A 27877-nucleotide genomic window follows, 5' to 3' on the forward strand; every position below is an offset into this window, starting at 1 on the left:
TCTGAACTGCTTTGGACTTCTTGGTGCAGGTCTAAAGCCTGTACTTCCAAGTTACAGCAAACTGCAGGACTATCATCACCTTTCCTCACACTTCGTGTTAAAGGAAACTGCAGGACTATCATCACCTTTCCTCACACTCCGTGTTAAATTCAGACTCCCATCTCAATAGATTTTAATAAAATTGCAACTCATCTGTGCTTGGCTTTCTCCTCTACCTTTTACATCTTCCACAATCATCCATCAGCTACTTTATCCTAACTACATGCGATTTTCAACATCCTGTCCAGGGATATCTTTAAAATTTGTCACCACTTCAAAATCCGCTACATCTGATTTATATAGTATGTTTGGAAACCACCTTATCTCATGGAAGTCGCCTTTTTCTTCGAAGCAATAGTCTTCAGGTATTTCAATCATTTATTGAGTATTTGTCGACTAATTTCCTAACACACCGAGCTGGCTTTTACCAGACTTGGTGAACCGCTGCACTTTGGCATTAGTTTGTAGGGTTCCATAAAGAACAGCAAAAAACCTACCTCTAGTTATATGATAAAATCCTAATGTCTCAGAACATCCTCTGATTTTGTCAAAACTTTTGCTTCATTTGCATGGTACTTTTAACACGACCAAACCGAAATGAAAAATCAAACTACCAGTTTCTTACTAAAGTTTATTTAGTCCTCACTCTTAGTAGTCCTTGTGTAGACAACCTGTGCATGATGCTTTACAACTTGTCTGATGAGGCCTGTGGAAAGAAGTAAGTCTTGTTAATATTCAAAGCAGTAATAAATTTATTATGTTTACACATTCGTTTCAATAATAAGGAACTACCTCAAACATACTCAAAAGAGAAACATAATAGAGCTAAATTACTTAAAAGTTACTTTAACATCCAGTACCAAAACCATCCTTTAATCACACTCCCATGCCAAGAATGATCTAATTTCCATCCATAATTTATATCCTGTAATGCATGCACTCCACATTTAAAACTTACCTTTACTATGTAATTCTTCAAGAGCTCGCTTTGCTAAAGATCCGGTGATCTTGAGTCTTTCAGAAACTACTGAAGGGGTGATCAACTTGTATATTGGGACTTCCTTCAGGAATTTATCATAAGTGCCTTTGTCAAACAACACCAAGTTATTCAACTTGTCACGCACCTGAAAAGAAAATATAATGAATAAGATCACGGTACAGTATCTGCATTCCCCACTGGGGACATTTATGATGTATGTAGCTAGGCAGTCAAGAACTTGCATAAATAAGCACCCAAGAAAACAAAACTGACCAGTAAATCACTCAATGAAGACAAAAAAAAATATTACATAAAAAAACTTACTTTTCCCTTTGACCACTTCTTCTTCTTAGCCTTTCCACCTCCTCCTCCCTCCTTCTTTTTGGCTGGTTGTTTTGAGGGCTGCTTTCCCTTGGTATCCTTCTTGGGAGGCTATTGAGAAAAAAGAAATGCACATCAAACTTTGAACACAATTACCACTAAAAATTTTTAAATTCTTATTCTAAAAAAAGCCTACTGAACAGTTTAAGCAAAATACACCTGTGATTAATTCATGAGGTTTTCATGTCTAATTCAAAAGTATCAAATGTCACAAAAATGTCAACCTAACAACACACACTGCTAACTTAAGATTTGACAAATGTCATCCCCTTCCACCCAAAACTACAATGCTTTTTACCACTACATTTATGTTTTCAAGTGTCTCTTAATACCTCCTATTATGAGATTTGGGGCCTCTGTAACACGGTTTTTTGGACTTTGCTCCTTATCAAAACATCGGATGTAGCTGAAAGTTGACATGTATATTTTACAACCACAAATTTTTTTTTCAGCATTATCAATAACCTAAACCCGGTAGTTTTAATTTTTATAGAGTAAAAATTATCTGGCCGACACCATGGCCAATGATTACGTGCCAAGAGTCGAAAAACATTCATTAAGCAAGCAAGGTAAACACCATTTGACAAAATGTTGCCCAGCCCATCCTCGAGACAGAAACTCGTTCACTTTGTTCCATCGGCTCTGAAACCCATAGCAGTCAAGAATGGCTAAAAGGATTTGGAATTGTCCCCGTGGTTGCAAAACTGCATTTCTCTTACAACTTGCAACTATACAGTCAAGAGAAAGCCTGTGACCATATTGCAGAGTGAAAAAACATGACAGGCTTTATGAATGGCGGAACGATACATAGATGTGGGTGGGGTATGTGCTAGTGTAGTAATACTACTGTAGCAGTAGTGCCGCAACAATAGTAATAGCAGTAATATACATGAATTAAACGTTTAGGCCAACCTGCTGGGATCCTTGAGGATCATTTAGCACTTCTTACAACTACTAGAGAAATGAGTTTTTATTGCCAGAAGTTAAATTTTCTAATCCAACAATGCCCATGATAGCCTTCAGCGTTATCCTGAATTATAACGAGGCCAAAGTAAGTGGAGCCTCATGAAGTCATCATTATGACGATAATTATTGGTGAAGGTTTAAAGCCAAAATACAGTACCGGCTATTTTTTTTTTTTTTAGTTTTTTCAGTAAATAGGTAGAAAGCCAATAAATAAAAATTGCTTGACATTGGATATAGCAGTTATCAAATCAAGCTTGTCTACTATTTTTTTTTGAAAATTACCAACTATTCCCTACATCTTGTCAATCTGATTGTGACCTATAAAGTAGACTGTAATTTCTTAGGAAACTTATTTTGGGAGTTAGACTGGATCACTGGGAGGGAAAAATGTTGGCACCAGAGACCACATGGTGATACAGGCTCTGGCATCCAGCTATGTTCAGTGTCCCACTGGGTCTTCTGAAGGAAAGTAATCTGCAGCTGGTCCTCCTCCCAGTCTCAGTGTTATTTGCCCTGTTAGTCCATGAGACGCATAAAATGCAATGCAAGTCTAACTAATTGAGGATTGGGTCATTTACTGTGGGAACACATCTGCCTCTCTCAACAGAAGAAAATTCCTGCAAGCAGTTGCAAAGGCATTCATAAAACCCTGGGGATAACAAAGGCTAAGCACTCCCACCCTACCAATCTCCCTAAGGAATATTATCAATACTGTCTGCGAAATAACTCGGGATCTTAGTGAAAAGGTGGTAATTGCAGAAAGCCACTTTACACCATCCTACTGTCATAATTTTATTAGTGTCACTACATATAATTTAGGTCTGAAAATCATAGTTTAATGTCAAAGAAAGTTGAGTCATAAAAAAAATTGCAGTGGATATATTAATTTTTTTTTTGCATAAAAATTACCCTTTTCCAGTCTTCCAGAGGTGACCCTCCAGAGCTAGAAGTGTGTGGCACCTAGAGAACACGGCCACGGGACAAGAACAGAACCGTATAAAATATTCTTTCTTAATTCTTAGTGGAATAAAAATGAAGTTTTTATGATAAAACAAAGTTTAATGTATACTTACCTGGCAGGTATATATATAGCTATATTCTCTGTTCCACCTGGCAGAAATTTTCAAAACTCGCGGCAAACGCTAGTAACCTATAGTTAGTTTTTTCAGGTTTCAACCACCGACCCCTTGTTACCGTGGCGCTAGCCGCTATGGAATCCGTTTCCCAATTGGGCCAGAATTTTTTTCTCTGAACCCATCCTGTCTCCTGAGGGGAGGCGGGTGGGAATTAAATTATATATACCTGCCAGGTAAGTATACATTAAACTTTGTTTTATCATAAAAACTTCATTTTAATGTATGACACTTACCTGGCAGGTATATATATAGCTGATTGACACATTTGGAGGTGGGTCAAAGACAGCAACATTCTTAAGAGTATAAAAATTTATTATAAAATATTATTAAAACTCCAGGTTCCTTACCTGCTAAGGTAGCTGACTTCATAGGTCCTGCCTCTAAGCCTGCTTAAACCTTAGTAGCTCTCAACAAGGAATGTCCTAGTTGAAGAAGCTAAGACTGGAACTGACAACTGGACGTGACCAATGTGTTGACAGAACCGTACAGCCCTCTTATGCCACGGCATTCAAGCTAGTAATAGATCATTTACCTGAACTACACACACACCATCACCGGATAATACTAACAAGACTAAGAAAAGTACCTCATACTTTTCTCAGACGACCAATAAACACAAACACCATCACCTAATAAAATCAACTAGCTTAAAAGAAGGTTATGGGGTAGTAACTCCTTTGCCCAATACTGTACCAGAGGACACGTTAGGACCTAGCGTCTGACAATTATCAAAGGTTGTCTGAACATCCCTAAGATAATGAGACGCAAATATTGAATTAGTTCTCCAATATGTGGATTCAATAATTTCCTTGAGGGCTAAATCTTTTTAAAAGCTAATGAAGTCGCCACTGCCCTGACTTCATGAGCCTTCACTTTCAAAATACCAAAGTTCTGCTCCTGACACAACATATGAGCCTCTTTAATTAACTCTCTCATGAAGAAAGCTAGAGCGTTCTTCGTCATGGGTCTACTGGGGTCTTTAACTGAACACCACAGAGCATCAGACTTCCCTCTGATATCTCTTGTTCTTTCCATATAACACCGCAACGCTCTCACTGGGCAGAGAACTCTTTCTTTGTCTCGTGAACCCACTAACTCCGCCAGACCCAAAACTTCAAAGGATCTTGGCCAAGGATTAGCTGGATTCTCATTCTTGGCCAAGAAACGTTCTTGGAATGAACACACTAGCGTTGCCATGTCTCCATCCCACCTTCTTCGATATGGCCTGAAGCTCACTAACCTCTTTAGCAGTTGCCAATGCTACTAAAGATAGTCTTCTTAGCAAGATCTCTCAGAGAGGATTCCTCTAACGGCTCGAATTTGCTAGAAGTTAAAAACTTCAGGACCACATCAAGGTTCCAAGCAGGTGGCCTGCATTGTGATTGTTTCTTCGTACCAAATGACCTAATCAGATCTCTAAGGTCTAAGTTATTCGAGATGTCTAGATCCCTGTGTCTAAACACTGAGGTTAGCATACTCTTATAACCTTTGATTGTCGAAACTGACAAGCGTAATTCCTTCCTCAAGTATAGAGGGAAATCTGCAATTTGGGTCACAGAGGTACTGGATGAAGACACTTTCCTGTTCTTACACCACTTCCGGAAATTGTCCCACTTCGACTGATATAACTGTGATTGTCGGAGGTTCTTCTGGCTTCTAGCCACTGCACTGGCACCTCTCTAGAATATCCTCGCTCTGACCAGACGTTGATAGTCTGAACGCAGTCAGACCCAGAGCGAGGGTATTCTTGTGAAACCTGTCGAAGTGGGGTTGTCTGAGTAAATCTACTCTTAGAGGAAGTGTCCTTGGCGTATCTACTGTCCATTCCAGTACCTCTGTGAACCAACTTTGGGCCGGCCAAAACGGGGCTATTAAGGTCATGGCCGACTCGTTCCTTGGCTCTCCCTGAACTTCTTCATCACTTTCCCCAGTACCCTGAATGGAGGAGAAAAGCGTACAGATCTAAGTTTGACCAATCCATCAGGAATGCCGTTCGACCCGCCACTGCTATCCTGGTCTGGAACCGGAGAGAGCAATAGGTTGGTAACCTTTTTGTTTCTGGCTGTCGCAAACAGATCTACTACCGTCGGGGGGACGGCCCCACAACTTCCACAGGCTCTGGCAAACCTCCATGTGCAACGTCCACTCCGTCGAGAGAAGTTGTTCTCTTCTGCTCAACAGGTCCGCACCCACATTCTTCTCTCCTTGTATAAACCTGGTGATTATCACGACCTTTTCCTCTTCCGCCCAAAGCAGAACTTCCTTTGCCAGATTGTAAAGGGGAAAAGAATGAGTTCCTCCTTGTTTTTCGGATGTATGCCAGAGCCGTGGTGTTGTCCGAGTTGACCTGCACTGTCTTGTCTCGAATCAACCCTCTTCTGAAGTGCTTCAAAGCCAAGAAAATTGCCATCAGTTCCTTCCTGTTATGTGCCACTTTGTTTCTTCCTTGCTCCAAAGTCCCGACACCTCTTGAGGGCCTAATGTCGCTCCCCAACCCGCGTCCGACGCGTCGGAAAACAAGACGAGGTCTGGGCTCTTCTGCTGAAGCGAAATCCCTCTTGCTAACCTGCCTGGAGTTAGCCACCACTTTAATTCCTCCTTTACTTCGGCCGGAATTAGAAACTGGAAGGAATCCGGTTGCAATTTTCTTGGCCATGAATCCTTCAGGAAAAACTGTAGAGGTCTCATGTGCAGTCTTCCTAAAGAAATGAACCTCTCTAGCGAAGAGAGTGTGCCCAGTAGACTCATCACTCTCTTGCTGAGCATCGGTCCTTCTTTAGAAAGTCCTGCACCTTCCGAATGCATTGGGCTTGCCTTTCGGGGGACGGAAAAGCCCGAAAAGTCACTGCCGATATCTGAATCCCCAAATAAACTATCTGTTGTTGGGGATCCAATTGAGACTTTCCCATGTTTACTACCAGACCTAGGTCTTTTGCTAAGTCCAATGTTTGACTCAAGTCCTCCAGACATTGATTTCTTGATTGGGATCTTATCAGCCAGTGTCCAGATAAAAAGACACTCTGATCCCTCTTAAATGTAACCATCTCGCCACATTGGACATCATCCTCGTGAACACTTGAGGGGCTGTGCAAAGGCCGAAGCATAGGGCCTTGAACTGAAAGACCCTGTCCTGAATCACAAACCTTAGATACTTCCTGCTTCCTGGATGAATCGGAATATGAAAGTATGCGTCTTGTAAGTCCAGGGTCGCCATCCAGTCCCCTGGACGTACCGCTGCCAGTACTGAATCGTTCGTCTCCATAGTGAACTTGTTTTCTACGAAAAAGATTCAGTTGACTTACGTCCAGAACTGGCCTCCAACCTCGAGGACTTTGCAACCAGGAACAGACGGTTGTAAAATCCCGGAGATTCGTGATCCAGAACAGGCTCTATGGCTCCTTTCTCTAGCATGGAAGCTACTTGCTCCCACAGAGCCGCTTTCTTCACTAAATCGTTGTAATTTGCCCCGAGGGCTCTCGGAGATGTTGCGAGTGGAGGTCTCTTCAAGAAAGGAATCTTGTACCCTTCCCGAGCTACGTTGACAGCCCAGGGATCTGCCTTCATATTCTGCCAAACTTCCCAAAAACCTTGAAGTCTTGCTCCACTGTCGTCTGGAGGACTGAGTTCTCATTCTTTAGAGGGGGTCTTGGCTCCTCTTTTAGTGGGTACTCTCTTAACCCCTAAAGGCGGGTCGAGCGAATGTTCTTCCTCAAAAGGGCTGTTGCGAAGGCCTAGTATCCTTTGGAGTCTTCTTCACCAACTTGGGTGGTAAGAACTTCTTAACTGAAGACGAGAGAAGATCTTGAGTGGCCTTCTGAGAAAGGGAGAGAGCTATATCCCTAATCACCTCTGAAGGAAACAGCTGTTTCGAAAGAGGAGAGAACAGCAACTCCGATTTCTGAGAGTTAGAAACTCCTTTTGAAGCGAAAGAACACAACAGCAATCTCTTCTTAAGTACTCCTGCTGTGAATAACGAGGCCAGTTCATTCGTTCCGTCTCTCAGAGCCTTGTCCATGCAGGACATAATGCTCTTAGCGGTTTCTAAATCCTGCGAATCCTCTTCTTCTAGGGAGTTCGCTAGTGCTCCCAAAGACCAATCCAGGAAATTGAAGACTTCAAAAGTCCTAAAAATCCCTTTAAAAAGATGGTCAAACTCTGAAGGGACGTCCACCAGACCTTAGCAGACTGTAACGCCTGTCTGCGAGCTGTCTACATACTGTAGAAGTCCCCCTTGGGAGGAGGCAGGTACTCCCAGGCTAGACTTTCTCCAGTAGCGTACCATACTCCTGATTTAGATGCTAACTTAGCTGGCGAAAAACAAAAACAAAAGAGTATTTTCCCGCTTCTTTCTTATCCTTCATCCAGTCATTCACACGTTGAAGGGCCTTCTTCGCCGAAATTGACATCGTCATTTTAAGGAAAGAGGACTTCTTTGGAGTCCCTAGTTTCTTGGAAAACTGTGATAAGGGGATAAAGGAGCTGTCGGTTTAAATTCCCCCTCAAAAATAGCAATAAGACGTTGAAGTCAGAACCTTATAATCTGAAGAAGGTTCCGTATTCTTTTCCTCAATTAATTCCAATTCCTCTTCTGCTGAAGAAATGTCTTGTAAATCATTGTCGTGTTGACGCTTCGTTGACGGAATAGCGTCCTGCCGCCTGCGTCCTGCGGCTACCGAGGAGTCGGCGTCCTGCCGCCTCTCGATGTCCTGCCCCTCCTGCGTCCATCGTAGACACGCCTGCTTCCTGTCGCCTGCAGTCACAATTGGTCCCGCGTCCTGATGTTTGCTCCTGCTTTCTTCCGAAACTATTTTCTTCCTGTGTTCTGCGTCCTGCAAAACCAAGCGATCGCTTGTCCTCCTAGTGCCAGTGCGCCTTGAGTCCTCGGCGAACGCGTCCTTGTCTTCCCTTTTAGAAGACTTAATGGGAAGGAAATCGTCCTTACGCCTCGAAAAGATGCTTGCTCAGGCGCATCCCAAGACTTCACCAGAACTGCCAGCTTGGACTGCATTTCCTTAAGAAACCCTTCGTACTATCCTCCTGAATGTACGACGACGAGGAGGAGGATTACGAGCGGGACTGCGACCTAACGGAGAGCGATCTTGTACTCTACCCGACGGAGAAAGACGAGGGAAGATACACAAGAAGATGGAGGAGATTCTCCCATCGAAATACCAGGCCGAGAAGGACGTATAGCGCCAGTGCGCCCTGAGTCCTCTCTAGCACGAAAAATCCTTTTCCTCTTGATCGGAACTGCGTCCCCGTCTTCCGAGGAGGACACACCTCAGGACTACTCCAAGCCTCACGATCTTGAGCATGTCTCTCGAGAGCAGTTGATGTCCTGAAAGTCCTCTTGAGGGGGCGAGACACCACTGCATACCGACGTTTCTCGCTCGGAAGTCGAACCTTCCGAGGACGCACACTTCCCAGTTACGCCTTTTCTGCGGCGAACTGCAACAGCCTGGGAACTTGCAACAGGACTGTTCGAAGGGACGCCTGACCGTGACAAAACCTCTCTCGCCTCCCTTCGACTGTCGACAGGCCTTCTCCCTTGGGTCTGGGAGCTTGACCGAGGTCTAGGTTCTAGGAGCACGAGAGAGACGATCAGACGCCCCCTCCACTACACTTTCACTGACATCGAAAGCACTAACTCTATCTGTAATAATTCGCTGTATCTGGTCGCCCATGGACGCAAGGGCAGCGAACACCTTCACAATATTTGTATCGTTCGCCTCCTCCGATACAGCAGCGGGCGAGGAGATACTGGGGAGAAGGAAACTACCAACTCTACATTAGAAGGAGCTGGAGAGGAAATACATTCACTCCTTTTACTAGAAGAATTTGACTTCTCACTACGAGAACAGATCTCCTTACACGATCTTTCTCAAGTCTCTCAACATATTTCATAAATATCTTCCATTCCTTCTCTGATAAATTCTCACATTCAATGCATCTATTCTCCCAAGTACACACATTCTCCCTACACTTCTTACAAATGGTATGAGGGTCGACCGAAGCTTTCTTGTTTCGGCAATCGTTACCTTACACAACACCCCTCTTTTACACACTCTAAACATACTCCCAGTATCAGACATCTTTAAAGAACAATCCAAAGTCGAATGCCAAGCTAACGTTTCCGAGTACAATACCAAAAATCCATGAGAAGTCAGCAACGAGAATGAAAATCCTAGACAGGGAACGCCAAAAAACAATGTTGACGTGTTCGGCTGGCAGAGAAAATAATCTGGCCCAAAATTGGGAAACGGTTCCTAGCGCTAGCGCCACGGTAACGGGGTGGTGGTTGCCTGAACTACTACTACGGTTACTAGCGTTTGCCGCGGAGTTTTGAAAAATTTTCTGCCATGGGGGGTGGAACAGAGAATATAGCTATATTATACCTGCCAGGTAAGTGTCATACATTAAAATAAAATTTTTCTTAAGTTGTATTTAAAAATAATAATTTATTTTGTGAATTTCTTTGGTTAATTTTACTTTTTCTGTTTATGCACAATTACTTAAATTAGTGCTTCAAATGAAAATAGAGCAGCTGCTCTTTCAGTTCATGCCCATAAAAATCATTTGCCAGAGGTCTAGCCTTCGTTACGTTTAGCCAATCATCCATCGAGAAAGAAGGAAGAAATGCTGTCATAAGTTATACGTATAACAAGTGCGTTCGAAACCTTTTCTCAGAGTAAGTTGGCCCATCTTCAAAAAAAAGTAACTTTTACATTATAAGTACCAAATTTATTCAACCTACGTAATGCAGAAGTCAAAATTTACGTGTAGATATAATGTGTATTCTGAATAAGTGTTATATTTATGAAATGCATATATAAAATGTTATTGCGAAAAAACTGTTACAGAGGCCCTAAATGTCACAGTAAGTTGTCGTACTTTAAATAAACTTACTTTGAACTCCACCTAGCTTTCAAGAAAAATGGTTTAAGAAACCAACGCAGTGGTGTCAACATCCTTGAATATCATAAACCAACCTATACAGAATATCAGCTATTTGCAAGGGTAAATAAAATTTTATTATATTGCTGATGACTTGTTAGGTTGATCTCTTGTTAGTCGCTCAATGCACATACATTATCTAATTGCAGAGTTGCTACTGATGTACAACACCTGAAATGACAATTTGTCCAAAATTGCATTTTTCCTAACTATACAAACCTGAGGTCCTTTTACAATAGGAAGGTACTAGCGGCAGCTGGATAGGTCGTAAGCTTTCGAACAACGGGTTCGGTAGTTAACTGCTTGTCCCGACATGGCACGCGCGCGCGACTGGGAGGTCAAACAAATCACTTTTGCTTTTGGCCCAACAAAAAGCTCCTGCAGAGTGAGGGGTGGTGGCATGAGGTGGGGCTATGTGTAAAATTGGACCTCAGGTTTGTATAGTTAGGAAAAATGCAATTTTGGACAAATTGTCATTTGTTCCGACACGGCATACAAACCTTCGGTACTTTTACAATAGGAAGACTCACTTCTTGGTGGGTGGAATCTGAGTCTTTTGTGAACAGACTGGTGTTCGCCCAACCTTGGAAGCCTCCCTGGTCGTAAGAGCGAGGGAGGGATCCAAGCCTCTGTCCGATTGATCGGGGTGTGCACCGCAGGATCAATGGTCAGACCTCTGGACCGAGTACTGAGAGAGAGGCAAGCGTATCTCTTCGTACCAGCAATGTAAGAACTTGTTCCTGTAACAGGAGCAAATATAAAGTCATGGATTTGACTCCTGTAGGCATCCACTTCCCCCCCCTTGTAGGAGGAAGTGGTGGATATTCTGCTCCCATCCCTAGTGAAAGGGATAGGATGGGGCTCTGTCATATAGCTCACCTGCATCTCGTCCTCCATCCAGCGTAGTGACGACCGTGGCCCTCTGCCCATAGGTGAGGAGGAGGAAAAAGACGGGAAGAGGGAGCCAGTCACACTCATTCCACATCCATCCCCACAGTCACACCAGGACTCGATGCTGTTTCAGCCTGCGAGGGTCTGGGTTTGCTACACAACTTGTTGAGCAGCCACCACGGGTCCCAAGGAAAAGGTTATCAAGGACCTGTGGGCAATATCCCGAAGGTAGAAGGACGTAAGGTAGTCTGGTTAGACCAGACCCCTGCCTTCAGTACCTGCGCCACGGAGAAGTTCTTACGAAACGCCAACGAGGGGCCAATACTTCTGACTTCGTGAGCTCTCGGACGGGACGTACGGATGTCGTCACTACCATCAGCCTCATACGCCCTCCTGATGACCTCACGCAGCCGGAATGAAAGAGTGTTCTTGGATACTCCTTTCTTGGTTACCCCGGTGCTAACGAAGAGGCGTCGACACTCAGGCCTGAGGTGTCGAGTTCTCTTCATATAGCGTCGTAGCGCCCTCCCAGGACGCAGCATCTCATCCGCATCATTATCGGTGAAGTCCATTAGGGAGGGAATCGTGAAACGACTCGAACCTGTCGTCAGGGATCGACGGTTTCTGAGTCTTCGCAACGAAGTTCGGGACGAAATCGAGCGTCACAGATCCCCATCCCCTGGAGTGTCGTACATCCATGGGGAAAGACCATGAAGTTCCCGTACTCTCTTCGCCGATGCCAGGGCCAGCAAGAAGAGGGTCTTGAGGGTCAAGATCCCTGTCTGACGACTCTCGGAGTGGCTCGAACGGCGTTCGAGTCAAACTCCTAAGGACGAGAGTCACATCCCACGCAGGGAGCCTGAGTTCCCTGGGTGGGCAAGACTTTTCGAAGCTCCTCATGAGCAAGGAGATCTCGAACGAGTTCGAGATGTCCAATCCCCTCAGTTTCAGGACGGAGCGCCAAGGCGGCTCTGTATCCTTTGACTGTGGGGACTGAGAGGAGCTTCTCTCGGCGAAGAAAAAACGAGGCGGAAATCCGTCTACCTGCTGAAGAGTGGCTCTGAGAGGAGATAGACCCCGTCTACGACAACAACCACAGAAGACGGCCGACTTCCCCTGGTACACAGCTGCAGAGGAACTGACGGACGTTTCCAGCCATATCTCTGTTGCTGCGCTACGAGAAAAGCCTCTCGTTCGCAAGAGATGGTGGATAACAGCCAGCCGTGAAGACGTAGGGACTGGACTGCTCGGTGGTACCGCTCGACGTGTGGCTGGGCGAGAAGGTTGTGCCAAGGGGGAATCTCTCTCGGTTCTCCTGCGAAGAAGAGCCAGCAGGTCCGGATACCAAATGGCCTGTGGCCATTTGGGAGCCACCAGGATCATCCTGGAGATTCGGTGACCAGTGCTCGAAAACTGATCACCTTCGCGAATCAGGCTGAACGGGGGAAAGGCATAGGCGAAGAGGTTGTCCCCACGGGTGTTGAAGAGCGTCCTCTGCAGCTGCCCATGGGTCGGCACGGCCGAGAAGAACACCTGGAGCTTCCTGTTGTGCCGTTGGCGAACAGATCCACGACTGGTTGCCCCATCATAGGTCGAAGAGCCTTTCCACCACGTCCTGGTGTGAGACCATTCGGTCCCTATCACCTGATCCGACGGCTGAGCGTGTCTGCTACTACATTCCTCTTCTGGAATGTAGCGTGCCAACAGCTCTATTGATGTGCCTCGGCCCCCACTCGTGCACCTGCCGAGTCAAACTGGTACAACGGGAGAGACCACTAGGCCCCCCTGTTTGTTGACAAGTAGGCCACTACCGTGGTGGTTGTCGCAACATCAACACCACTGAGTGTCTCACCAAGCGGTCCTGGAACTCTTGGAGAGCGAGGAACGCTGCCTTGAGTTCCAGTACATTGATGTGAAGGTGCTTGTCGTTCTCGTCCCACACTCCTGAAGTCAGCAACTCCTCCAGGTGTGCGCCCCACCCATCCCTCGGTCGATGCGTCTGAGAACAGCTGCATGTCCGGGGGGGGGAGTGCGCAGAGCACTCCTCTTAAGAGTTCCTGTCGTCCAGCCACCAGGCTAGATCCTGCCTCACCTCCGGTGTCAGTGACACTGGAAAGCTTGGGGGATCCGTCGCCTGCGACCAACTCTCCTTTAGCCTCCACTGAAGAGACCGCAGGTGAGGACGCCCGTGAGGGACTAACTTCTCGAGTGAGACAGGTGTCCGATCACGACTTGCCACCGCTGAGCTACCTGCTCCTGTCGAGACAGGAACTGGTTGGCTGCCTCCCTGAATCTGCTGATCCGCGAGTCTGCGGGGAAGACTCGCCCTGCTACCGTGTCGATCAGCATACCCAGGTACTTCATCCTCTGCTTGGGCTCGAGATCGGACTTTTCGAAGTTCACAACGATCCCCAGATCGCGACAGAACTCGAGCAGTCGATCCCTGTCCTGTAGCAACTGCGAGCGGGAGCTCGCCAGGACTAACCAATCGTCGAGATACCTCATCAGACGTATCCCGTGCGAATGGGCCCAAGCAGACACCAGAGTGAACACTCGCGTGAACACTGTGGGGCGGTTGAGAGACCGAAGCAAAGTGCCCTGAATTGGTACACCGTCCCGTCGAGGATGAAGCGGAGGTACTTTCTGGAGGACTGATGAATGGGTATTTGGAAATACGCATCCTTCAAGTCCACCGAAAGCATGAAATCGTTCTCCCTGATGGAGTCGAGCACTGAGCGTGCCGTCTCCATCGTGAACCGGGTCTGGCGAACAACCCGGTTCAGGGGAGAGAGATCTATCACCGGGCGCCAGCCTCCCGTAGACTTTTCCACCAGGAAGAGTCGGCTGTAAAGCCCGGTGACTGATCCGTGACGATTTCTACAGCTCTCTTGCTCAGCATGGTCTTGATCTCCTGTCTCAGTGCTACGTCCTTCGATGACCCTGAACGTACGACTGCTTGTTGGACCGGGTTGGAGGTGAGGGGTGGCCGAGATTCGAAGGGTAATAGATATCCGTCCCGAAGGACATCTACAATCCAGGTCTCGGTGCCGTAGCGCTGCCAAGTTGCCCAATGGCTGGCCAGGCACCCCCCCACTTCCGGCAGCAGGTGAGGGGGAACGCCGTCCCTAGCGTTTCCCCCCTTTCTTCGACTTCTTCCCAGAGCCTCCACGGGAGGAGGAGGGCTGGGAGGAGGGCTGGTTACGGCTCCCCTTGTTAGAAGTCGAAGAAGACAGAGTCTTTCCCCGGGGCTTCGACGCAGCTACCGTCTTGGCCACCGAGGAAGCGCTAGCCGAGCTCTTAGACTTGGCCGCAGTCCGAGGCTGCCCAGAAGCCTTCGAGACTGCCTGGTGTACCAGACGGTCACTGTCGTCAGTGCGCCGTCTGTCCACCGCAGCGTCCACCATCTCTCCTGGAAAGAGAGACGTGGAACTCCGTAAAGGTCCGTTGCGAAGTCCCACGCCGCTTCAACGCCGCCGCCCCTGGAAACCCGAGTAAGGACGGCGTCCCTTCGTCGGAGAACCAGGTTGGCCCACAGGTTCACCGTCTGGTGGGCAAGGAAGGAGATGGCTCTTCCTCCAGACTGGCAAAGTCTCCTAAAGGCCGAGTCATCTTCAGGAGAAATTCCCCCGGAGTTGGCTGCGACCTTAGATACTGTGAGGGACCACAGATCTAGCCAGGAGACGGCCTGGAAAGCTGCCATAGCGGTAGATTCCAGGCCGAGTGCCTCTTGCTGCGAGAACCATAGGTTCTCGGACAGGAGCTGCTGCAGAGACACACCCGGAGTCAGCCTGGCTAACTCCGGGTTCACCTGTTTGGGCGGCATCGGGTCTTCAGATGGCACGTAAAACCGCCGCTGTCGCAGCAGAGGAGGTGGAAGCAGCTTGCTCGACCTGCTAGCCTTGAGCGAACCGTCTTGTCCGGAAAATGAAATTTTCATTATTAAAATGAAGTTTTATTGTATACTTACCGAACAATTATAGAGCCGTGATTTCCACGAGCGGCAGGATACTAAATTCAAATTTAGCGCGTCGGCGTCGCCAACACTGGTGGTGATGACGTCATCTCCCTCCACTCGCGGGAGAACCAGGTACAACTGCCCAGGTGAATCCAATTCTTTCTGCCCACGTCCGTCCACCTAAGGGGAGGAGGTGGGGTATAATCATAATTGTTCGGTAAGTATACAATAAAACTTCATTTTAATAATGAAAATTTCATTTTTATTGTAGTGTCTTACCGAACAATTATAGAGCTGATTACACATTTATGGGAAGGTGGGATTCAGTGGACCACTAGTATTTTTAAATGGTTACATTTATTGCAATACCAGTAAACACTCAAGGTGTCTGTTGTACCTTACCTTGTAAGAGAGCTACAGCAGACTGTTACTGCCTCTGTCGGTGCTCTTCTTACTATTGTAGAGGAATTGGAATTTGACCAAAGTTAGCCTCTACAGGAGTGGAATCCTTCCGTAGTTCAAGCGAGACAAGGCTGACTGACGGAGGATAGTAACAACAAAGATTGCCCTTGCCCTGGGCTAAGACCAGAAATTCAATCATACAAAACATTTGTCACCAACACCAGATTTAAAAACATATATACCCAACCATTGTAAAATCTGACCTAACAGACTGGTGAGTATCCCAGGTACTCAGTACCCCCAGCTTCCCTTGAACTCGACAACCTATTCAAGGTGAAAAGTTAGCATAGAGGTGACGACCCCTGTGCCGTTTCTCCCAACACCATGCCAGAAACCGCCACCGGACCTAACGTTTTACAATCTCGAAAACCGTTTTTCTATCTCTTTGAGATAATGACTCGCAAAACCGAATTCGATCTCAGAACGTGCTCTGAAGAATCGAAGCTAAAGATAAATTCTTTTCTGAATGCTAAAGAAGTTGCCACTGCTCTAACCTCGGAGCTTTAACTACTCAGAACGGAAAGATTGTCGTTCTCGGACTGCGAGTGAGTTTCCCTGATAAGCTCTCTAATAAAGAACGACATAGCATTCTTAGAAAGAGGACGAGAGGGATTTTGAAACCGAGGTCCAGAGCTTAGAAGATTGTCCCTCTGATACCCTTAGTGGCAAACAGATACTGCTTAATAGCCCTGACTGGACATAAGAGCCTTTCTTCCTCCTCATGTCCAACCAAATCAGATAAGTTCCTTACCACAAAACTCCTCGGCCAAGGATTAGAAGGATTCTCATTTTTTGGCTAGAAAGGTCAAAGATACCGAAAATACAGCATTGCCTTGAGAAACCGACTTTGTCTATAGCGTGCAATTCGCTGACACGCTTAGCAGAAGCTAGTGCAATAAGAAAGAGTGCCTTCTTAGTCAAGTTCCTGAGTGAAGCCGACTTCAAAGGCTCAAACTGTGGCCCCATGAGGAACTTAAGCACCACATCTAAGTTCCAAGCCACTGTATCTTGCGGGAGCTTAGTGGTTTCGAAAGACCTAATGAGGTCCGACAGATCTGAATTGGAGGAAATATCCAAACCTCGATGTCGAAAAACCGAAGAGAGCATGGCTCTATATCCTCTGATCGTCGAAGGAGCCAGTTCTTAGAGTTCCTAAGAAATAGAAGAAAATCTGCTATTTCTGTTAAAGAGGTCGCAGAAGTAGAGACTTTAGCACTTCTACACCACTCTCTGAAGATTCTCCACTTCCCTTGATAGAGTTTGTTAGAAGACTCTCTCCTACAACGAGCGATAGCTTCTGCAGCTCTTCTTGAAAATCTTTCGCTCTGACAAGATTCCGGACAGTCTGAACCCTGTCAGAGCTAGAGCGGACAAGTTTTGGTGGAACACTCTTGAAGTGAGGTTGTTTGAGAAGCCACTTCTCTGGAGGAAGAAGTCTGGGAAGTCTACTAACAACTGGAGAAGGTCCGGGTGGAACACGTCTTTCTGGGCCAAAAGGGAGCGATTACGTTAGCGTTACATTGCTGTGCGACATGAACTTGTTCAGCACCTCTTCTCTTATTAGTACCGAACGGAGGGAATGCATAAGCTTCCAGACCCGACCAATCCAACAGCATTGCGTCCACCGACCAAGCTAGAGGATCTGGGACTGGAGAACAAAAGAGAGGAAGACGGTTGTTCCTCGATGGTCGCGAAACAGGTCTATTGACGGTAGTCCCCAAAGGCGCCAAAGTTTCTGGACAAAATCTTGTTGTCCAAAGTCCACTCCAGAGGTAACACTTGCTGTTGACGACTTAACTCGTCCAGCCAGGACGTTCATCTTTCCCACGGAACGAATCTCGGGACTAGCTGAACCTTCGTTTCGTTTGACCACAGGAGGAGATCCTTGGCTACTTCGTACAGAGAGAAAGACTGAGTCCCCCCCTGTTTCCGCACGTACGAGAGAGCCGTGGAGTTGTCGGAATGCACTGCCACTACTCTCGGCCTTCTACTAAGCTCCGAAACTGTCTGAGCCCTAAGAAAATTGCTAACAGTTCCTTTACATTATGTGGGAACTTCTTCTCCTTCTCCCGACCAAGCTCCTGAAGTCCGTTGGATTTCCCAGTAGGGGCTCCCCAACCTGTGGTCCGATGCGTCGGAAAAAGAACTGTAGGTTCGGGAGGATGGGTCGTAAATCTAACCCTTCTTCCAACCTTGCTCGAGAGAGCCACCACCATTAGGTCCTCTTTTTTATTTGATCTGTGACAGGAAAGGTAATCGAGTCTGGTTGTGTCTTCCTGCACCAAGAGGCTCTCAGGAAAAACTGCAGAGGTCTCATGTGCAGTCTTCCCAACGTCACAATTTCTCCACTGACGTCAATTTGCCCCAGGAGCCTCATCCACTGATTGGCAGAACTTACCTTTTTGTCCAAGAACTCCTGAACTGTCTCCAGACAGCCTTGAACCCTCTTCGGGGACAGAAAAGCCCGAAAAACTTGAGCATTCAGAATCATCCCCAAATAAAGAAGCTCTGAGATGGAACCAACTGGGACTTCTGTTTGTTGACCAGAATTCCTAACTTTCTGGCAAGATCCAGAGTTGTTCCAAGGTCTTCATGCACCGACTCTCTGATTCCGACCGGAGAAGCCAATCGTCCAGATAGAGGGAGATTCTTACTCCTAATATGTGTAGCCAGCTTCCTATCGGGATAGAACCTGGTGAAAACTTGAGGAGCGGTCGCTAGTCCGAAGCAAAGCGCCCGAAACTGAAACACCTTGCCTTCGAACATGAACCTCAGGTACTTCCGAGAATTCGCGATGTATCGGAATGTGAAAATAAGCGTCTTGCATGTCCAGAGAGACCATCCAATCCCCTGTCTGATGGAACTCCAGAACCGACCGAGTGGTCTCCATATGAAATTTTGTTTTCTGGACATGCAAGTTCAGGGCGCTCACATCCAAACCGGCCTCCAGCCCCCTGATGACTTGGGAACTACAAAAAGGCGATTGTAAAAAGCCTGGAGGAGAATCCCCTTCTATCTGTTCTATCGCTTCTTTGAGAACAAGCGCTTCCACTTCTGCGGCTAGCGCCAGAAACATTTGTCTGAGCCCGGAGAGTATGCCTGGAATGGAATTGGCACAGGTGAGAGCGAGGGAGGTGAAACGAGAGGAATACGATAGCCGAACTTGAGTACTTGCACTACCCAGCCTTCTGCTCCTCTGTTTTTCCCATTCCTCCCAAAACAAAAAGAGCCAGCCTGGCTCCCACTGGTGCATGAAGAACCGAGCTTTCATTTGGAAGGTTTGTTAACCTTGGCCGAGGCCTTAGACTGAGGTCGCAAATTCGATTTCGGCCGAAAGAAGCGCTTGGGTTTTCTCCCTCGAAAAGGCGCTTGGGCCAGAGGAGAAACCGAAGGAACAGTCTCCACAGGAGCTTTAGGTCTCTTAGTAGACTGTGCAGTAAATCCGAAGTAGATTTCTTATCTAGCGCAGACGAAATTGACAACACTACATCGTCTCGAAAGAGGTTATCTTTCACAAAAGGAGCAAACAAGAGAGCAGACTTCTGGTTGGGACGTACCCTTTTAGAAGCAAAGGAGCACAAAGTTGCCTTTTCTTAAGGGTACCAAAGGCGATGAGCGAAGCTAACTCATCACATCCATCCCTAATGGATTTGTCCGCCACAGGACAGAAACACCAATCCAATCCTCCGCTAACTCCTGGGAAAGAGAAGGACAGTCTTCGATCTTGGCCGCTAAAGCGCCAATAGTCCAATCAAGGAAGCTAAAGACTTCAAAAGTTTAAATTGATTCTTTACAACGTGGTCCAAACTCAGGCGCTGTAAAGAAAAACTTTCGCTGCGGCGAAAGCAGATCTTCTAGAGGAGTCGATTAAACTGGAGAAGTCTCCCTGAGAGGAGGCAGAAACTCCCAGAGAAGGAGCTTCCCCAGTTACATAAAACCTATACCTCTTACGAAGCAACTTAGAGGGTGAGGGTAAGCAAAAAGAGCCTTCCCCTAAGTCTCTTTTCATAGACATCCATTTCTCCGTCTCTTTCAACGAATGTCTAACCGCTTTAGATAGAACAAGTTTTGGAGGAGAGGGTCTGAAGTTTTCCTCCTCATCAAAAAAGTCGAAGTTGGGGAGCGCGGAGCCGCTTTCTCAAAATAATCTGGATAAGATACCGAAGAAATCTAAGGAGACGTGAATAACACGAGAGGTGATGTGAATCCTCCTCCTCTACTTCTTCTTCATTCTCCGATACCGCCGAAGAAGTAGACGGAACTACAACCGGATCTGAAGGTTCGAACCACCCTTGGACTCATTCATCCAGTTGGTTAACATCTCTAACTGCTTGCGCAAAGGCGCCAGAGACGAATCAAAAACAGTTAACGTAGGCTTGGAAGAGCCTAAATGTTCAGCAGGAGGCGGAAAAACTACTTGCGCCTCGCTCGGAGCCGCCGAAATTCGAGGCGAAACAGCGCATCAGGCGTAACAGACGAAAAAGCGCCTAAAGAAACACCTTAGAACTGCTAGCTACAGCGCTAAACCACAATCCTCTACTAGTAGATGGAGCCAGAAAAAAGGCACAGATTGAGGCGACGAACGAGCCGCTAACGGCCGAGGCGCAACCCTACTCTCAGGCTCCTTATACCGCTTGACTGGAGGAGGCGAAGAATCGGCGCCTGAACGAACTCTTTAAGGGACGCGAAACGGGCGAATCTCGCCAAGAGCGCCGTGCGACCGGAGACGAATCGCTGAATCATTTGAAAGGCGTCTGACCGCAACACCTTTCCAACGCTTAACCGAGCCCTGTTGAGGCGCAACAGGCTCAACAAGAGAGGCGCTGTCTGTGGGCAAATCCCGATCGACTCCCTTGGACTTCCGGTATGTCTCTCCCCGGTGCGGGGGAGCTGGACAGTGACCTTTGTCTAGGAGACGTGTCAGGACAGACAGACGCACCCTCAACTACACTCTTACCTGAGGCCGCTTTCTCCAAAAACGTCTAACTGAATTACCAAGTTGCAAAACCGTATTCGCTAGTACCGAAAATTTCTGATCTAACCTCGATTCCAGACTGCAATGGTGTCGGAGAAACGACACACGGAAGCCGGAGAAGTGGGATTAGTAGAGGAATAGGAGTGTAGTTAAAGGAGACATAACAATTTGAGGAGAACACAGAAGGAACAGATGCATCGCAAGACGAAGCAGAGCTAAGTCTACTTTCCCTAAGCGCTGCTTTTCTAATTTTTGTCTTTAGCTAATTTCTCCGAGTATGAACTAAAAAACTTCCATGAGAATCAGTCCAATCACTACACTCGTTACATGTTCGATCTGCTGAACAAACCTGTCCCCTACACTTAACACATTTAGTGTGAGAATCATACTCTAGCTTGGATAATCTAGTTTTACATCCTGAGATGCAAAACCTAACTCCCGACGGACTAGAATCCGACATGGCAACGCCTAAATAAAAAGCAAAATAACAACAACGCCAAAAAAGAGTACTTCACCAATTCCGAAGATCAAATCCACAAGAAAAAAGCGAAGCAAAAGTCATCCAAACCGCACCGACCACCGATGTTCACCGGACGCCGGCAGGAAAAGAATTGGATTCACCTGGGCAGTTGTACCTGGTTCTCCCGCGAGTGGAGGAGATGACGTCATCACCACCAGTGTTGGCGACGCCGACGCGCTAAATTTGAATTTAGTATCCTGCCGCTCGTGGAAATCACGGCTCTATAATTGTTCGGTAAGACACTACAATAAAACAAGCGATTCAACCTGGTCCAGCACTGAGTCAGCAAGCTCGGAACGCGGCAAACCCACGTCGTCTGGGTTCTCTTCCGGGCCCCAGAACGACTCGAGCCGGGACGTGGGCTCGGATGGTGGGAGCGGCGATCCTTCCCCGAGGTCGTTGTGCTGACGAATCAGCGCAATAACCTCGGCAAAGTTCCTCTGGATCTCAGGAGTGACTGCGTCCTGCGGGGTCGGCCATCCAGTCCCTCAAACAGGAGCATCTCCCGAGACCCTCCTCCCACAAGGGAGGAACAGCGACAGACCCCTCTCGGTCTCCTCCAACCACTTGTGCGTACGACCTGGCTGGTCCGAGAACCGTGCCTGTACGTACGACGACGTGGTGGGATCCTGAGGGGCGCACCCCTCACGATCACTCCTCAATACCTCGCCCCTCTTCCCGGTGTAACCCGAGGAGGTTGAAGGTGTGGGAGAGGCAGACCTGACGCTCCCTCCTCGCTCGCTGGCAGAACCAGCGGGCTTGGAAGACTGCAGGCGATCGTCAACCCGCGGTTGGCGATCGAGCTGCAGACCTACGTCGAGCCGTCTCGCTGTGGAACGGCTGGACCGAGAACAGCGGCCCCGGGTCTCGTGTGTCAGAAGAGCTGGTGCCGGTCGCCGTACCCGATCGCTCTCTGTGGCGAGTGACGGTCAGGCGACCGGCGAGCTCTACTGTCACGGTGAGACCGGTTGCGTGTCCTCACGGCGCGTCAGTTCGCTGGTACCAGCCGTGGCTGGTGCCGGCGAACGGGGGGACCTCTTCCCAGCCTCAGCCCGTGGCCGGTCATGGACCGTCACATCCGCCCGGGTAGCCAGCTGCTCGCCACGAGAGCGAGAGCTGATCTGGTGAGAGTCGCGTGAGCGGCTGTCACCAGTCTTCCGCTCCGTGCCGTGAACCTGACGCTGAGCGGACTCAGAGGTCTGGTTCCTGGCTGCACGGTCGCTGTTAGGCGACCGTACACTCGGTACCTCTCGCGAACGAGAGGCCGAGACGGATCCTGCTGCCGTGGCCGAACCACTACCAGCAGGTGAGGAAGTGCCGGTGTTAGCCGGCACTCCTCTGGTCGCCCGTAGTCTTCTTCCTCGCGGAAGAAGAGACGGGTCCTGCCCCCGAAGGAGCAGGGTGACCAGCGGAAGAACCCCCCGTCTCACCAGAGCGAGACGGGAAGGGGCCCTTAGAAGTTCCCGAAGGAGACCTTCTTAGGGGAGACGACCTTCTTCTTCTTCGGCGGGGGGGAGCCTTAGAAGAAAAAGGGAAGAGGCAGCAGACGACGACGACGACGAAGAAGACGATGAAGACGACGACGACACCTTCCTCCTCTTCTTCTTCTTCGTCAACCTCCTCAGGACCGACGTCAGATCTGTCATCCAGAGCGGAGCCGGGGCTGCTGTTGCCGAAGCAACAGGGCCCGGACGCACCTGTCCGAACAGCAGGTGCAGGCATCACAGGAACAGCAGTAGAGACGGCAAGAGCAGGTACAGTAACGGCAGCAGTGGTCATCAACGTCACGCTCCGTGAACGGCGGCTGGGCGGGGAGGTACGGCAGGCTGTCCAGTTGGACGGACCAGCGGAACAGACATCCTTGGTACTGGTGGGAGGTCCAGGGGCGAGCTCTTCGGGCACACGAAGTCCGGTCGCGGCAGCACGGCAAACCCAGGAGTGGCGGCGCATCACACTCCCCCGTGGTTACGGCGACTGGCCCCTGCACCGATGTAGTAGGTGTTACAGAGACGCGTGCGGGTGTACACCAGGTGAGGAGGTGAAGCGTAGCCAGGTGTTGTAAGGGTCGTGGTGGTGGTCGTAACCGTCGCATGGGTGACCGCCACGGAGCCAGCGAGATGATAGAGCAGCCCTGGACACTCGGCACGCCCTGCAGCCCCAACGATGCCCCCCACACCCTGTCCGAGGTCGTCCTTCGCGGCAACCGCACCTGAGGAAGCAAAAGTCGGGTGATTAGCAGGATCCTCTACCCGCTCGCGCGAAGACGAACGGATAGAGGACCCAGAGTACAACTCGACGTCAGGGTATCTAGCGCCCTCCTCCACACTCGACAAGTCAGGTGAGGAGAAGACCTAGAAACCCCCCCCGAAGGGGAAGGCGCCAACGTGGAAGCTGAGCGAGCGGCAGGAAAGAAGACGAAGTGTCCGTAACCAAAGGAGTCGCGGGAGAGCTTTCCGACGACTCCTTTGCAGGCTTTCGCTTCTTCCTGCCCTCATACAAAGTCCACTGCGCCTCCGACCAATTATTACACACTTCACAGGGCTCGGCTCGGGTGCATTCGCGCCCGACACCGAGCGCACAAAATATGTGGGTCAATTTCCGGGAATGAGCGGAACTTTCCGCATTTACGCCCTTCGGTACCCGGGCATAGTCTCCGTGGGGTAGCGAGGCGAGGAGATTCCATGATTGACCAATAAATCACAATTAAATGAATAAAGAGAAATGATTGTACTTACAATGATTCTTTCATACACAAACACAACCATATACTCAAGGAAAGCAAACGACGAGAAGCGGGCAGAGAGCGGTCGAACACAACCTTCGTCACTCGCTGTGAGGCCGAAAGGCAAAAGAAAGTGGGTTTGTTTACCTCCCAGTCGCGCGCGCGCGCCTGTCGGACAAGCAGTTAACTACCGAACCCCTTGTTCGAAAGCTTACGACCTAGTACCAGCTCGCCGCTAGTACCTTCCTATTGTAAAAGGACCGAAGGTTTGTATGCCGTGTCGGAACAAATACTTTTTTTTATATAACAGCTTTTTATCTTCCTTAATGGTACATAAAACCAGTCTGATTAAGGCTTTCAAGAACTTTGGAAACACTCCTATTCATATTCTTGTATGGTCTCCAATAGCTCAATTACATATTGAATTATTGGACATTACCTCGAGTACTACAACTTTCTTATTAACTTGGCCTTCCCTTCCTAACCTTATCAAGGGTGTCATGCCCTGATCTGGCCAGGCCTGGAAACGCCCCCCAAAAGTAACAGTAAACATCAGACAATGAACTAAGCTCCCGTTTGGAAGTAATTCTGTCGTTCAGCAAATTACCCTCAATCTTTACATCATCATTCAATTGACACAATGCATACCTGCATACGTCACAATTCTGATCACCCTTTGCATTCAAATACTTATCAGGCTAAACAACCCATCACATAACACTAAATACTAGGAAGTAGATATTCTGGTAGGCAGCAGGCAGGAAGTTTAGCAAAGCTTATCAGTCACTTTTTGTAGGTCTCCTTGGTACACGCTGTAAATGTCAGGAATTTGGTCATAATGCAACAAATCGTAGAAATGACCAAGTCTACCCTAGATATATTGAAAAGCACAAATCAAATTAATGTGCCAGCAACACCATAATGTGCAAAAATTGTGTAAAGAAAAGCCATAGCGATACAAAAAATAAGATGGCAATAAGTGCATAGTAAATATATAATGAAATGTCATAGGCAAATTTAAAAGAACTAAAGATACCTATTCTGCAGGAGCTATAATAATGACAAGAAAACATGCTTACTTTGAAAATGTATAGGGGCTTGACAACGAGGGAATAATCACTGGAGGGCTGTACTAACAGAGGAAGGGGAGGGGGGAGGAGAAGAAAGAAAGAAAGAAAGAAAGAAAGAAAGTGAAGTACAAAAATCAGGTTCTATTCCGAAAGGTGAAGGCATTAAAAAAAAGTACTGTCCAACATATATATACCCAAAGGTAGAAATTGAGAAAAGGTAGGTTTACATCATACAGTCACTGTAACACTTTACTGTACATTAGTCAACGCTGTTACTTGTTACTGTCAATTGTGGCTAGCCAAATGATAGCATTTAGTTACTACCATCATTCTAATGTTCTGCTAATAGTCTATAGCCTATACCGTAACCCCAATTTATTAAAACTGTTCGTGAAATTCATTTTTTTAATCTCCTCACCAAAAACCAGGTTTCACAGAGCTCTTTCCTACATGATGTATGGACTAAGCCTACATTAGATACAAAACTTAAGCATGCTAAAGGGATGTCTAAAAAAAAAAAAAAGGTGACTATCCATTCGAGAAAAATTGAACCCTTAGTGGACAGATTGACCCTCAGTAGTAGTAAAAACAAATTTGGGGTGGTAGATGGATTGACCCTGTAAATAAATATCATATGCACCATCAATTTGGAAAGAATCTGGCAGGAAAGAGGTGCCCATACTTTTATTGCCCATAAATTCACTTGCGGCAATTTTTATAATGACCAAGATCACAAGTGTGGGCATCTCAAGACTTCAGTAGTGCTTGTGACTTGAAGGGGGAAATGTTCTTCGTCTCTCTCTCTCACATGACATCTTTATGTAAATTTGCTCATAAATATACCAAGGGGTTGCTGTTCTTTTTTGTTCTTGTCTTTTCCAACAGTATGTCGGTTGTAAATGTAATTTAAAGAAATTTGTAAAGAAATATTAGAAAAAATGTGTAAAAAAGGAAAAAAAAAAAAGTTACTGAATCTTCGTTCTCTGTAAATTTTACATATTTTACATCAAAAATGCTAAGAATTTGTTACTGGTTTTATTTCTTATATCAATATTGTGTGGACAGTAATTAGCCTATAATTTTACAAATAAATTTATTTATTAGAATAAACAAGTTGGTAAAATTTACAATTGTCTTGCTCTTATAAGAGGCCCCACAAGGGGTTGTGAACAGTAATCTTTTTTTTCTTTCACCATATACATTTGCTTATCTTCTTTCCATTGATGTGTTTTTTCGTAAATTGGCCGACCTCAATGTTTACCCAGCCTGAGGAGCTGAATATTGATATACTAGGTAATTACCCGTCCAGTAAGGATTCAATATGGTCACCACTTTAATTATTAAGCTTATGCCTATTTCACATGACACTCAGAAGCCTAAGCTAAGGTCACTTACATACTCCATACCAGAGACAGCCACCTAAGTTTAGGCTACATCACAAACACTAGCAGATACACGTAACACATTTGTAGGGTAAACAACTGAGTGGACTAGCTGCGCCCACCTTAACCGTGCTCGGACCCACCTTCAGGAAAAGTACTTCCACACATCCTGACACTGGAGATGGGCACTGGTCACAAGTCCTAGGTCGTGGGAGCAATACCTCGAGATATGAGACTCGTGACTGGTACCATCTCCGGTGCCAAGACGTGTTAAAATACTTTTCCTGAAGGTGGGTCCAAACACGGTTAAGGTGACTGCAGCTAGTCCACTCTGTTGGTTACCCTATAGCCTATAGGGGGTAATGTTTTAAATAGGTATTATACATACAATATCTAGCAAAATTACACTGCAAAACATTGCCTAACTTAACTAAGGCTAGGCTAGGCTTCTGTTAAAAAGACTACGATAAGCACCTGGAAAGTTGATCGAAACAAACCATCGCCACTTCCTAGCCTACGCCTCAGGATAGGCCTACATAGACCTGGGTATGAATGCCGTGTCTCGTATAAACTAAGCCTAGAAGTTATATATTATCGTATAATGGAAAAAAAACGTAAGGATGCCACGGTTAATCTACGTTTCCTACACGAAACCAAAGTCACCCGTAAGCGATCTGCAAGTTAGGTATCACGGTAACCGGCAAAAAAACGCTTCCCAAAGTTCCTTTAAATAATATATATGCTAAATTTGAGCCATCCTGGTGTAAAAGATTAATTTCAATATTGCTGAATAAACCAGTAAATGATAGATAAAAAATAACCTACAACCTTTGACAATAGTGAGTCCCCGAAGGCACGGATATCCACGTGCGAAACAGTAGTCAATTTTAAATTATCATTCTACACAAAATTCACGACCAAATTGGGAATTACATTATATAAAAACATACATAATGTATTCCTATTTAACTCCCACGCCGCAACCAAATCTAAAATGCCGATGGAAATGCTTAAAATACAGAAATGTGTGAAGATCGGGCTCACCATCTTTCCTCGGTTTGTTGTGGTGATGAAGGGAAGATGATTCCTTTCCTCTGATTGGCTATGGCTGCAGCTGAGGCAAGCTCATGATTGGTTATTCAGAAGAAAGAACTAATTCAGTGGTTCTTTCTCCAAACGAAGGTGCCTTGGTCCTATTCAATTTATTATAAAATAAAATATAACCAAATAAATAATCATAAAACAAATATTTCCTTATTAAATTACTGTTAATAATATCTGAAAATGTCAATTTGTATATGTACAGAAAAGATGTGTTTTGTAGTTAATTAATTGCATATTGTACGAAGTGCTTGATGATTGACGGGAACATTGTTTGATCAAGCATCTTTTTAATTGGTTCAAAAGCAATCTTTTTTATTTTTACTTCATTCATGCCGATCCAT

At 46.8% G+C, this 27877-nt stretch overlaps 1 protein-coding gene across 1 annotated transcript; it reads right to left on the bottom strand.

Moving 5' to 3' along the window:
* Window positions 1-656: 656 nt before the first annotated feature.
* LOC135208692 (small ribosomal subunit protein eS25-like) lies at window positions 657-27614 on the bottom strand. Its single transcript, XM_064241143.1, has 4 exons — window positions 27477-27614; window positions 1343-1450; window positions 998-1163; window positions 657-745 (listed from the first exon to the last, which is right to left on the bottom strand). Exons 1-4 carry the CDS (start codon window positions 27477-27479, stop codon window positions 675-677), a joined length of 348 nt encoding a protein of 115 aa, XP_064097213.1. The 5' UTR covers window positions 27480-27614; the 3' UTR covers window positions 657-674.
* Window positions 27615-27877: the final 263 nt, after the last annotated feature.

This window comes from Macrobrachium nipponense, chromosome 35 (genome assembly GCF_015104395.2).
Source record: "Macrobrachium nipponense isolate FS-2020 chromosome 35, ASM1510439v2, whole genome shotgun sequence".
In the NCBI taxonomy this organism is placed as follows: Eukaryota; Metazoa; Arthropoda; class Malacostraca; order Decapoda; family Palaemonidae; genus Macrobrachium; species Macrobrachium nipponense.

Coding starts and splice junctions, on each gene's coding strand:
- LOC135208692 (XM_064241143.1), bottom strand. Junction 1,164..1,342: donor AGAAGTGGTCAAAGGGAAAA/GTAAGTTTTTTT, acceptor TTTTCTTTTCAG/GTGCGTGACAAGTTGAATAA. Junction 746..997: donor TGAAGAATTACATAGTAAAG/GTAAGTTTTAAA, acceptor TTCTTTCCACAG/GCCTCATCAGACAAGTTGTA.